Source organism: Saccoglossus kowalevskii, chromosome 12 (genome assembly GCF_978046115.1).
Source record: "Saccoglossus kowalevskii chromosome 12, keSacKowa6.1, whole genome shotgun sequence".
NCBI classification, from domain to species: Eukaryota; Metazoa; Hemichordata; class Enteropneusta; family Harrimaniidae; genus Saccoglossus; species Saccoglossus kowalevskii.
In genome coordinates, this window is record NC_140652.1 from 537,403 (window position 1) to 551,095 (window position 13,693).

Consider the following 13,693-nt stretch of genomic DNA (forward strand, 5'->3'; position numbering starts at 1 on the left):
TTGCTTTGATATTACATATATAGGTACTACATGTGGACCTCTCTCAGATTTGTTCATTTTGTAATGATATCTTTAATTCTCTAATTTTGGTGAATATTTTTGTCATTTTTGGTAAAAAGTGATATTTTCGACTTCTTGTTAAAAAGAGCAAGTCCAATTGCTTTGATATTACATATATAGGTACTACATGTAGACCTCTCTCAGATTTGTTCATTTCGTGTTGATATCTTCAATTCCCTATAATTTTAGTGAATATTTTTGTAATTTTTGGTAAAAAGTGATATTTTCGACATCTTGTTGAAAAGCGCAAGTCTGATTGCTTGTATATTACATATATAGGTACTACATGTGGACCTCTTTCAGATTTGTTAATTTTGTGGTGATATCTTCAATTACTTAATTTTGGTGATTAGTTTTGTCATTTTTGGTGAAAAGTGATATTTTTGAATTCTTGTTGAAAAAAGCAAGTCCTGTTGCTTTGATACTATACATATTGTTCATTTTCTAATGATATCTTCTGTTCTTTAATTGAAATGTGCATTGCTAACAGTGGAGCTATCTCAGCCGACAGGCTGCTTGTCTAATATTGTATTGATATGAGTTTATCATTGTCTTATCTCAGTAGTGCCAAAAGTAGTTAGCTGCATTTTGTGAGTAACTATCTTATTATGCCTGTAATTGTACTTTGAGTTATGCCTCATTATTTGTTTCAACCTTTTTTGTATTCTCTTTTTCATTTTTAATTAGTAATTTCTAAGCAAATTATTCAACATAGTTTTCATTTCTCTTTTGTTTGATCCTTGTAAGAAAAGATGTAAAATTATTTTCAGTATTAGTATATTTCAAATAAAGACATCCAGACAAGCTTACAAATGTTGTACTTCGTTCTATCACTTATAAGAAATTTGCCAACTTTATATTCTATATTTGTTATAAGTTTTAGTTCCCATTTTTTTCTTAATTTCTCATCCATAAATGTTAATTGCTATATTATAAAACTTTTATAAGATCTTATAAGAAGAAACAATAAATATGCACTGTCTTATTAACATGAAGTTTTAATTACAGTTCAACAGAAAGAAAATCTAAAAAGTAATGCCTTGTATTATCCTGAACCTCATAACACTCATGAAAAACCCTACAAGAATATTACATAGTTTTCATTTGAAGTAATAGACATGATGGTTATGTAACAATTATTTAATGTTTGACACTTATGTTTACTTCAGTTCCTGTTGGTTCAAACTGTACTGAAGACAATATTGGGATAAAAATGAAACCTTTCCAAGATCCCTGCTATGTTTGTGAATGCAAAGTGAGTAGAAAAAATAAAATTATTGTCACTTGCTAATACCAACACTCAACACCAGATAACACAACCACAAATCACCTGTTAACACCATCACTAAGTTACCAGATAACAGTACCAGTAAGCCATCAGATAAAACCACCACTGAGTCACCAGCTATGTCTACTAAGTCACTTTGTTTGACATAGTGTTCACCTTTCTTATTCAAGGATGCTTCAACTTGGGAGTGTTTGAGAATGACATGTCCTACATTGAATTGTCCACCACAAGAACAGTTCACAAGACCAGATGATTGTTGTGCAAGATGTGATCGTAAGTTTTTTGATGTTGTCTATGTTTGTAGATTGCTATGTTTAATATGTGGTACACTTGGCTCTACCTACAGGTTACAATCAATGTATGTGTATTACCATGTTGCTATAATTAGTCCCCGTTCGGACTGGCGGCCATTTTGGATGTAAAATTTGCTATTTCTGATACCTAAACGTGTCCGCAGCAGTTTCTCAGAGATGACTGGGCCGATTTGGATCAAAGTTGGTATGATGATCATACATATTGGGTTGTAGATGCATGTCATTTTTTTTTTTTGTGATTCGAACAAATATGGCCGACTGGCGGCCATCTTGTTTTTCATGGTACCCATGCTACTTTATCTTGAATACAATGAACGTTTCTGTTTAAATTTTGTACAAAGATAGTATACCAAGAGATACATCTGCACCAACATTATTTTTGTGATTCGATTCAATATGGCTGGCCGACGCCCAAATTTCCTGTAAAAGCGTTAAATAGTCATTTTTTACATGTCCGGAGCTGTTTCTCAGAGATGACTAGGCCAATTTTGATCACAGTTGATATGATGATTATACATATTGGGTTATAGTTGCATGTCATATTTTTTCTGTGATTCAAACTAATATGGCTGACTGGTAGCCATTTTGTTTTTCATGATACCCATGCCTACTTTCCCATGAATGCAATGAAAATTTCTGTTTAAATTTTGTACAAAGACAGTATACCAATAGATACATCAACATGAACATTATTTTTGTAATTTGATTCAATATGACTGCCCAATGTCCAATTCTCGTGTAAAAGCACTAAATCATAATTTTTAGCTCCGCTGTCGACTTTGTCAAGCGGAGCTTATCATAATAATAATAATAATAACTTTATTGCCTCCATGTAAAATGATTTACATAGGATAATTAGTACAGCAAAAAAGAGTTTTAAAATAATAACAAGATATATGTAAGAATTGTACAAAAAACAATACAAAAGGACTTAACTAGTATTTAAATGTTAAATAAATCTTTTTGTTGTGTAAATATAATTGGCAAGTTCTATAATTATGTCAGGAGCTTTGCTTGAGAGTATATATGTGAACTGTATATTTTTATTGTTTGATGAAATTAGTGTCATAATTTTTTGGATGAAATTTTCCCTGTGTGTGTTAAATTTTGGGCAATTCAATAGAAAATGTTCTTCATCTTCAATTGAATTTGTGTCACGTTATTGCATATTCTTTTATTTATAGGTTTCTTAGGAAATGAATATCTGCCTTCCTCTATTGCCAAGTTATGGTTACTAATTCTAAATTTTGTCAACATTTTCCTTTTATGAGTGTCAAGTTCATTCAAATAAGGCTCAAAGATGTATTCTGTTTTAAATTTAGCATATGTTCTCAGTTTGCTATTTTCTTTGGAAATCATTTCTTTCCAGAAACTGGTATATTTATTTTCAAGGGAAGTTTTTAAAATTTGATTAATTTGTTTTTTTTTTGTTTGATAGTGAATGTTTTTTCTTTTATGAAGTTTAGTGAATTGTCTTTCAATGTTGTATGTATTGCATTTAGCCATTTGTATTGTATAGTATTGTGTTGTGTTTGTTCTAGGTATGCCTGTTTTGTAAGATTATCATCTGGGAGTTCCTTTATATGCAACCAGTAATTAATAGCTTGAACTTTTGCACTGAGTAGTAGTGGATAATTACCCACCTCTGCTCTTGATGCTAAGTTACAGGATTTGTTATTTACTTGTAAGATTTGTTTGCAGAATTTAATATTGATTTTTTCAATTAATGTTTTGTCCCATTTAGCATTGTCCTTAATGTCCTGCAAGTCTAGGCCCATAATTCTGAGCCATAAAGAAAAATTGGTTTTATGTAAATGTTAAATAGTTTCATTTTTAGTTTTATGTCTAGATTTCCTAAAAGTACTTTGTTCATGATGTAAATTGATTTTCCAGCTTTACCTGCTAAATTTGACATGGCATCAGCAAAACTCCCATTTGGTTTTATTGTGATTCCTAGATATGTATAACTGTTTGTTATTTGAATGTTATCATTTCCAAAATTGAATTGGTATTTTTTTCTCAATGTTGATGAACCAAAGATAACAACTTGAGTTTTTGAAAGGTTCACACTCAATTTCCACTTATTGCAATACTCATTTAGTGTATTTAATGATGTCTGTAGACCAGCCTGGGTAGTGGAAATGAGGGCTAAATCATCTGCATATAAAATAGAGTTAACAGTGTTATTATTCAGGAGTGGTGGTTCAGTATTAGCATTATCCAAACTATCCTTTAAATCGTTAATAAAAATGTTGAAAAGAGTTGGGCTAATTATACATCCCTGTTTTACTCCTCTATTAATAGTGAATTCTTTGGTTATATAATTATTATGAGTGATTGTTCGTTGTCGTCCGTGTCAATGTTTTACTTTTTCGACTTCTTCTTGAAAACTACAAGCCTGAATGCTTTGATACTTGGTGTATATGTACCTTGGGTAGACCTCTCTTAGGTTTGTTCATTTCATGATGATATCTTCAATTCTCTAATTTTGGTGAATATTTTTGTCATTTTTGGTAATTGCTTTGATATTACATATATAGGTACTACATGTGGACCTCTCTCAGATTTTTTCATTTTGTAATGATATCTTTAATTATCTAATTTTGATGATTATTTTTGTCATTTATGGTGAAAGGTGATATTTTTGAATTCTTGTTGAAAACAGCCAGTCCCATTGCATTGATACTATACATATTGTTCATTTTCTGATGATATCTTCTGTTCTTTAATTGAAATGTGCATTGCTAACAGCGGAGTTATCTCAGCCGACAGGCTGCTTGTTTACAAATCCATCTCCTATTAATGGTTTCAATTTAATCTCAATGACTTCATCAGCATCAAATTGATATGTCAGATCACAAAATTTTGGACATGGACTGTGTCATTAACAATGACTTGTTTTTTTAATAATAAATCTATACATGAGACTAGTTCTGTGATAAATTTAATTTCACCTCTGCTTTGCTTGGCAAGCATGCATGTTTTGCCCTGGAAGATGGCACCAGAGAGTGGAGTTCCGGCAGATCATTCTTGAAGAAACCATATGTAAATTTTGCACATTTTCTGTTTAGTTTGCCTCTTGGTCAGCTTTGAAAACAAATATTCTCGGCTTTTCTACATTTTTTACCCACCCACAAATAGGAATACTGCTAGATCATGTCAAGTTTTTCAGGTACAGACAGACTGGATAGCTTTCCCTTTCACAGACATGCAGCTCAGTTGAGAACTAGAGATCAGAATGATGAATCCAACTCATTGTAGCGAGTTATAGATAGCTATATCAAAGGCAGAATTCAAAAAGTAAAGTCACGACTTGACACCTCTGTCAACACCTTCAGTCAGACCACTGGCACTCTTTGTATCTCAGTAATTGATGGATAGTAGGTGTTAAGTTGTCTCTTTAAAGACGACTTAAATACACAATGAAACATATTTTACTTCAAAACACAATAGAATTTTTTGGAGCCATCCAACGACCCGCGACTTAGCTGAAATCGCAACTTACTGAGGCACAGCTTAGTGAGGGGTCACTGTAATAATAATAATCTTTATTGAAACCGTATCCTGGAGTGGGATCTTAGTTGAAAATACAATAAAGTAATACAAAAAGATAGCAAACAAACAAACAAAAAAAACACAAGACATTCATAGACAATTGAAAGTAAAAAAAATAAAATTAAATTATTTGGTGGTTGGTTGAGGCATCTGGCATTTTAAGATTTTTTCTTGTCGTAATTTGAAACAAGTGTGGATGAATTTTCCTAGTTCAATGATTGTTTTGTCATTTTTACTTTTTAGTATATTTGTAAGTTGCTTTTATTGTATTTAATATTGTTGATCATGATTTCTCGTTCCTTCTTGTATAAATTACAATTGAGAAGAAAATGTTTTTCGTTTTCAATTTCCTGTTTGTCACAAACTGGGCAAATTCGGTCCTCCGCTAAAATGTTATTATATCTGCCCCTTTCGATTTGAAGGGTATGAGCACTTATTCTGAGTTTTGTCATAGCAGCTCTATGATTTGGATTTTTGATTGTGGTGAGATATTTTTCATATGCAAATTCTGTTTTAATTTTCCTATAGGTTCGTAACTTGTTTTTGTGGTTTTTACCTTTATTGTCATCGTGTAATGTTTCTGTGCTATGATTTTAAAGGATTGTTCTAGTTTGCGCGTTACTGTTTCAGTGATTTGTTTGTCATCAAGAGATTTATGGTTTTCCCAAATATTTCCCATATTTAAATTTTCTAAAATTTTTTTTATGTCTGTTACCCAGTTGTCTTTTCCTTTTTAGTCCCCGTTCGGACGAAGTCCGAAAACGGGGACTTATAATTTGGTCTCTGTCCGTCCGTGTGTCCGTGCGTCCGTCCGGAGTCATATCTCAGAGTCCCTTGGACCGATTCCGTTCATTCTTTGCATGTGCCTAGTACCTTATGTGGGACATATGCACATGCAGTGGTTTAGCGATTCGATTCAAAATGGCCAACTGGCAGCCATCTTGTTTTTTGAAAATGTTGTATTTTGGACATGCTTTGTCAGTTTTCATTCAAACTTGGTACATAGATTATACATGTTAGGATACATGTCCATGATGATTTATTTCACAATTGGATCAAAGATGGCCGACTGGCAGCCATCTTGTTTTTTGAAAATGACGTATTTTGGACATGCTTTGTCAGTTTTCATTCAAATTTAGTACATAGATCATACATGTTAGGATACATGTCCCCGACCGCCCGTGAGTTCCTGAGTCTGTCCGTCCGACCGTCCGTGTGTCCGTCTGTCTGTGCGTCAGTCTATCCAACGTCATATTTCAGAATCCTGTGGACCGATTCCGTTCATTCTTTGCATGTGCCTAGTACCTTATGTTGGACATATGCACATGCAGTGGTTTAGCGATTCGATTCAAAATGGCTGACTGGCAGCCATCTTGTTGACTCCCATGTGCAAAGCACAAAATGGGAGTCTTTGCAGTTAGTGTGTCTGTATGTGTGTGTGTGTGTATGTGTGTGTATGTGTGTCCGACTGTTCCACTGCTATCTCAAGAACCATACATCGGTTTTTGATGAAACTTGGTGCATAGATGCTCTGGGCCAATGCGCAGATTTGATTAGGTTTTGGTACAAATTCGTGCATATTAATTACCTAATTTGCATGATAATTATCTATTTTTTAGTGGTTCCATGACTGTTCCACTGATATCTAAACAACCACTCATTGGATTTTGATGAAACTTGGTACATAGATGCTCTGAACTAATGCTAGGTTTTGATTTGGTTTTGGTAAAAATCCATGCTCGTTAATTACCTAATTTGCATGATAATTAGCTAATTTTTAGCTGCTCTATGACTGTTCCACTGATATCTAAAGAACCACTCATTGGATTTTGATGAAACTTGGTACATAGATGCTCTGAACATATGCGCAGATTTGATTAGGTTTTGGTAAAAATCCATGCTCGTTAATTACCTAATTTGCATGATAATTAGCTAATTTTTAGCTGTTCTATGACTGTTCCACTGATATCTAAAGAACCACTTATTGGATTTTGATGAAACTTGGTACATAGATGCTCTGAACATATGCACAGATTTGATTAGTTTTTGGTAAAAATCCGTGCATATTAATTAACTAATTTGCATGATAATTAGCTATTTTTTAGTGGTTCCATGACTGTTCCACTGATATCTAAACAACCACTCATTGGATTTTGATGAAACTTGGTACATAGATGCTCTGAACTAATGCTAGGTTTTGATTAGTTTTTGGTAATAATCCGTGGATACTAATTACCTAATTTGCATAATGATTAGTCAATTTTCGGTTTTTCCACTGATATCTCAAGTACTAATCATCACATTTCAATAAAACTTGGTACATAGATGTCATATGACACTGCACAGACCTGATAATTTTTATGGTAATATCAGTACATATAATTACCTAATTTGCATATTTAATTAATTTTCAGCTTTTGATATAAGTAGTGAGCATTACATTTCAATGAAACTTGGTACTTACATACTCAAGGACTATGCAGAGATTGATTGTTTCGGATAAATATTTGTGCATATTAATCACCTAATTTGCATAATTAGTTAATTTTCAGCTTTTCCACGGGTATCTCAAGTACTAATCATTACATTTCAATGAAACTTGGTACATAGATCCTTTAGGACTATGCAGAGACCTGATTAGTTTCAGGGTAAATAATTGTGCATATTAATTACCTAATTTGCATAATTAATTTTCAGCTTTTCTACTGATATCTAAAGTACTAATCATCACATTTCAATGAATCTAGAATTATGCAGAGACCCAATTAGTTTTTGGTGAATATTTGTGCATATTAATTACCTAATTTGCATAATTAACCAATTTCCGACTTTCACACTGATATCTCAGGTACTAATCATCACATATCAATGAATGTTTATACATGGATGCTGTAGGACAATAGACAGACCTGGATAATTGTGGGTTAAAATCTGTACATATTAATTACCCAATTTGCGAAATTAACCAATTTTTAAGCTTTCACACTGATATCTAAAGTACTAATTTCCATTTTAATGAAACTTAGTACAAAGATGCTCTAGGACAATGTACAAACCTAATTAGTTTGGGGTAAAAATCTGTTCATATTATTTCCCTAATTAGCATAATAATTCATAATTTTTTGGTTCTAATCACATTACAATTAAATTTGGTACATAGTTTTTGTTACATTGCGCAGACCTCATTAGTATTACAATCAAATCTGTTCATGTTAATTTTCTGATTTGCATAATTAGTTTTCAGCTAAGTAATTTCAAATTATATTTAATGTGTCTCCATACTCTCAGCACATGGGAGTTCTTTCTAAGCTTTCTTTGATTGCATTTGGTGGTGCACTTTCGGCGAGAGTCGGAAATCCGGAAACAGTCGACCGTTTCAGGATAGGTGGGCGTGGCTACAGCACGGGAAATATCTCAAATTTACTTGGATACAAGTAATCATTTTCAGCAAAAAAATCAATAATTGCTCATTTCAGTGGGGCACAGATCTAAAATGGGAAGCGTGTGGGTGGGCATTGCACAGGCACTTTAAGTTTCTACCTTTCTACTGTCGATGGGTCCCGAAACTATTTCATCAATTATTTTAAGGGCGATGGTCCGAAATTGGTCGATTTCAAGACGAAAACCACGGAAAACTACAGCGAAATCCCCGTGTTTGCCACCATCTTGAATAAGTTATCGTGATGCCACGAGGTGTCATAGTTTTTCCATTTCACACGGTTTTCGTCATATATGGTCATCGATGACTGATTAAAATCTGATGTAGTGTACGGGCTTTAATTATTTTGGCTATAAACTTATTTTAATTTAATTTTTTATAACTTTTGTTATTAATGCCTTTTTATTTTATTATTTTACTTTGATTTTGTTATTTTTGACTCCCATGTGCGAAGCACAAAATGGGAGTCTTTGCAGTTAGTGTGTCTGTATGTGTGTATGTGTGTGTGTGTGTGTGTATGTGTGTCCGACTGTTCCACTGCTATCTCAAGAACCATACATCGGTTTTTGATGAAACTTGGTGCATAGATGCTCTGGGCCAATGCGCAGATTTGATTAGGTTTTGGTAAAAATCCATGCTCGTTAATTACCTAATTTGCATGGTAATTAGCTAATTTTTAGCTGTTCTATGACTGTTCCACTGATATCTAAAGAACCACTCATTGGATTTTGATGAAACTTGGTACATAGATGCTCTGAACATATGCGCAGATTTGATTAATTTTTGGTAAAAATCCGTGCATATTAATTACCTAATTTGCATGATAATTAGCTATTTTTTAGTGGTTCCATAACTGTTCCACTGATATCTAAACAACCACTCATTGGATTTTGATGAAACTTGGTACATAGATGCTCTGAACTAATGCTAGGTTTTGATTAGTTTTTGGTAATAATCCGTGGATACTAATTACCTAATTTGCATAATGATTAGTCAATTTTCGGTTTTTCCACTGATATCTCAAGTACTAATCATCACATTTCAATGAAACTTGGTACATAGATGTCATACGACACTGCACAGACCTGATAGTTTTTATGGTAATATCAGTACATATTAATTACCTAATTTGCATAATTAATTAATTTTCAGCATTTGATATAAGTAGTTAGCATTACATTTCAATGAAACTTGGTACTTACATACTCAAGGACTATGCAGAGATTGATTGTTTTCGATAAATATTTGTGCATATTAATCACCTAATTTGCATAATTAGTTAATTTTCAGCTTTTCCACGGGTATCTCAAGTACTAATCATCGCATTTCAATGAAACTTGGTACATAGATCCTTTAGGACTATGCAGAGACCTGATTAGTTTTAGGGTAAATAATTGTGCATATTAATTACCTAATTTGCATAATTAATTTTCAGCTTTTCTACTGATATCTAAAGTACTGATCATCACATTTCAATGAATCTAGAATTATGCAGACCCAATTAGTTTCCAGTAAATATTTGTGCATATTAATCACCTAATTTGCATAATTAACCAACTTTCACACTGATATCTCGGGTACTATACATCACATATCAATGAATGTACATGGATGCTGTAGGACAATAGACAGACCTGAATAATTGTGGGTTAAAATCTGTACATATTAATTACCTAATTTGCATAATTAACCAATTTTAAGCTTTCACACTGATATTTAAAGTACTAATTATTCCATTTCAATGAAACTTAGTACAAAGATGCTCTAGGACAATGTACAAACCTAATTAGTTTGGGGTAAAAATCTGTTCATATTAATTCCCAAATAAGCATAATAATTCATAATTTTTTGGTTCTAATCACATTTCAATTAAACCTGGAAACATTGATTTTCTGTTACATTGCGCAGACCTCATTAGTTTTACACAAATCTGTTCATATAAATTTTCTGATTTGCATAATTAGTTTTCAGTAATTTTGAATTATTTTTAATGTGTCTCCAATACTCTCAGCACATGGGAGTTCTTTCTAAGCTTTCTTTGATTTTTTGAAAATGTTGTATTTTGGACATGCTTTGTCAGTTTTCATTCAAACTTGGTACATAGATTATACATGTTAGGATACATGTCCGTGATGATTTATTTCACAATTGGATCAAAGATGGCTGACTGGCAGCCATCTTGTTTTTTGAAAATGTCGTATTTTGGACATGCTTTGTCAGTTTTCATTCAAATTTACTACATAAATCATACATGTTAGGATACATGTCCCCGACCGTCCATGAGTTCCTGAGTCTGTCCGTCCGACCGTCCGTCCGTGTGTCCGTCTGTCCCTGTGTCAGTCTATCCAACGTCATATTTCAGAATCCTGTGGACCGATTCCGTTCATTCTTTGCATGTGCCTAGTACCTTATGTGGGACATATGCACATGCAGTGGTTTAGCGATTCGATTCAAAATGGCCGACTGGCAGCCATCTTGTTTTTTGAAAATGTTGTATTTTGGACATGCTTTGTCAGTTGTCATTCAAACTTGGTACATAGATTATACATGTTAGGATACATGTCCATGATGGATCAAAGATGGTCGACTGGCAGGCATCTTTTTTTTGTTTTTTTATGCGGTATCTTGGACGTGCTCTGTCAGTTTTCATTCAAATTTGGCACATACATGTACTTTATACATGTTAGGATGCATATCCATGACATTTTGTTTCAAAATCTGGTCAAGGATGGCCGATTGATAGCCATCTGACTTTTTGGCCTTACTACTATATTTCCACAATTTATGTACCATTTTCATTCGTATTTGGCACATACATCATACATATCAGTGTGTTTCATAATCAGATCAAAGATGGCTGAATAACGGCTGTTTTTATTTTGGCCATATTACTATGACACGAAACACGTGTTTTGATGTAAATAAACAATCTGTTGTATACGCCACTTGGAACTCAAGTTTCAAGGACACGCTCGCAACAACCCCTCCGCTTTAATATGACGAGCACAAAGAGAACTTAACGGGGACTGTGTCATTTTCAATGACTTGTTTATCAAGATGTATTCCAAGATTGTATCTAGATTCTCAATAGGCAAAGTTGTAATAGTTATGCTATGTTATAATTTTCCAAATGAGCAAAACTCTTTTTTGGGGGGGGCGCTAATATACAGCATTTAATATTTGATAGGTTGTTATGTTGATGCTGAAGATAGAAGTTATAGTGATGGTGAATCCTGGAAAGATCCATCAAATGAATGTATAACATGTACATGTTCTGTGAGTATATCATATGCATATATTATGAGGTCATAGGTCAGGGGTCAGGGTAGATTTTCATATTCTATATTTTGTTCACTTATCTGATTCTTTCAATAATTTTAATTAACTTCCTGACAGAATTAGAAAAAAATTCTGGTGAGAGGATTACTTTATTTCTGGAAATTTATTTAGAAATAAATATGCATGCAACCTAGACTAGAACATGACAATATTTGTTATTTTGATTCACACTATAAGTGTAAATCTTAGTAGTTGTGCTATATTGTACATTTTACATTACAGGCTGGTGTTATTGAGTGTAAAATTGAAGTGTGTGATAGACTCAATTGTCAACAAGGATTTGAAGTGTATCTTCCTCTGGGAAAGTGTTGTCCATATTGTAGAGGTATGTTAGAATTTTTTTCTATATCTCCATCCATCCATCCATCCACTACACAAAGCCATCTGCACATCCAATACAATAACCAGTGTTCTCCCAGAAAATTGTCTTAGGTTTGTGGCTAAGTTACTGTATACAATGACACCCATTATTTAATTACCAAGAATATACCATCACAGGTACAATCCAGCAGGGTATAGGACCTTTTTGTTATCGTTCTGATTGTTGGTTTGCCTGTACTGAAGTGAAAAGAAATATCATAGTAGTGGTGAAATGTCTGTCGTCAATCATCTTCATCATAATTGTTATCATTGTAAACTTTTCTTGTGGGCGTAATAACTCCAATAATATTTAGCCGATAAACAATCCTTCCCAAACCCATCCATCTTACCATTCATAAACCAACCCACCCATTCAATCATTTACTAACCTATCCCTTCTTCCTTCTATCCTTAAAGCCATGTAAGGTAATAACAAACACTGTCATTTCTATTTCAGACATAAATATTCCATGTCAATTTGGTGGTATCACATATCAGGTAGGTATGACTTGTCTATATTGGATGGAGTTCCAAAACGAACACTTACATGTTTTGGTTGTTTGTCCATGTGGCTAACATCATTTCTCTGACATGCCTGGGCTATACAAAAGACACAGTAATGACTGTATACATACATCTATGAATTTGTCTTCCTTTTACTGACCATTTAACAACTGGACATTTTCGGGGGTTCACTGAGGTATGTATGGAGATCAAAATAGGTACTCTGCGCTGGCGCATTTTCCAAAATAAGCATTGTGCACCGTTACTCTGCTTCGTATTCTACGCCCATCATTCTGTGCCATCGAGAAAATTCATACTGTACCCCATTCTGTATTCAAGCTTTTTAAAAATGAAAAATCCTAGACTCCTAGATTTTCAAGCCTGCCTATCAACGCAATTGGGAGGTTTTCGTGTGAAATACTGTAAAGTTATATAACATTTGTAAGGATATCGAAATGTACAAAGCTATTGGAAACAAATAAATTAAAGTAATCGGCTAGCTATAATTAGACAAAATCTGCAGATGAAAATGCCAAAATTTCTCGTTTCCAAAGGGGTAGCGTGACATTGAGTTAGACATATTGATATGCAAATGAATAATCTGAGAAACAAACAGGGGTGAAGACTAACTACTAAGTGTTTGTAAACACTCATTGCGAGAGAAATAGCGCTCGATAACACATCATACATGCTTACACACCCAATTACGGGCTATCAACAGCAAATTCTAAGGTCATAAAGCCATGAAAACAAACATTTTCTTTGAGAGTGCCTGAATTATTAGAACAAAAACAGAAATTATATTTCTGGTATATGATTTGAGTGGTTGAATCA

General features: G+C 33.4%; 1 protein-coding gene across 1 annotated transcript in view; it reads left to right on the top strand.

Moving 5' to 3' along the window:
* LOC100329038 (kielin145) overlaps positions 1-13,693 on the top strand; it is a 69,272-nt gene that overhangs the window by 26,507 nt on the left and 29,072 nt on the right. Inside the window, exons 15-19 of the mRNA XM_085506274.1 lie at positions 1,230-1,315; positions 1,519-1,621; positions 11,844-11,932; positions 12,218-12,320; positions 12,813-12,853. Coding sequence (XP_085362400.1) covers positions 1,230-1,315; positions 1,519-1,621; positions 11,844-11,932; positions 12,218-12,320; positions 12,813-12,853 — 422 coding nt within the window. The remainder of the gene's footprint in view (positions 1-1,229; positions 1,316-1,518; positions 1,622-11,843; positions 11,933-12,217; positions 12,321-12,812; positions 12,854-13,693) is intronic.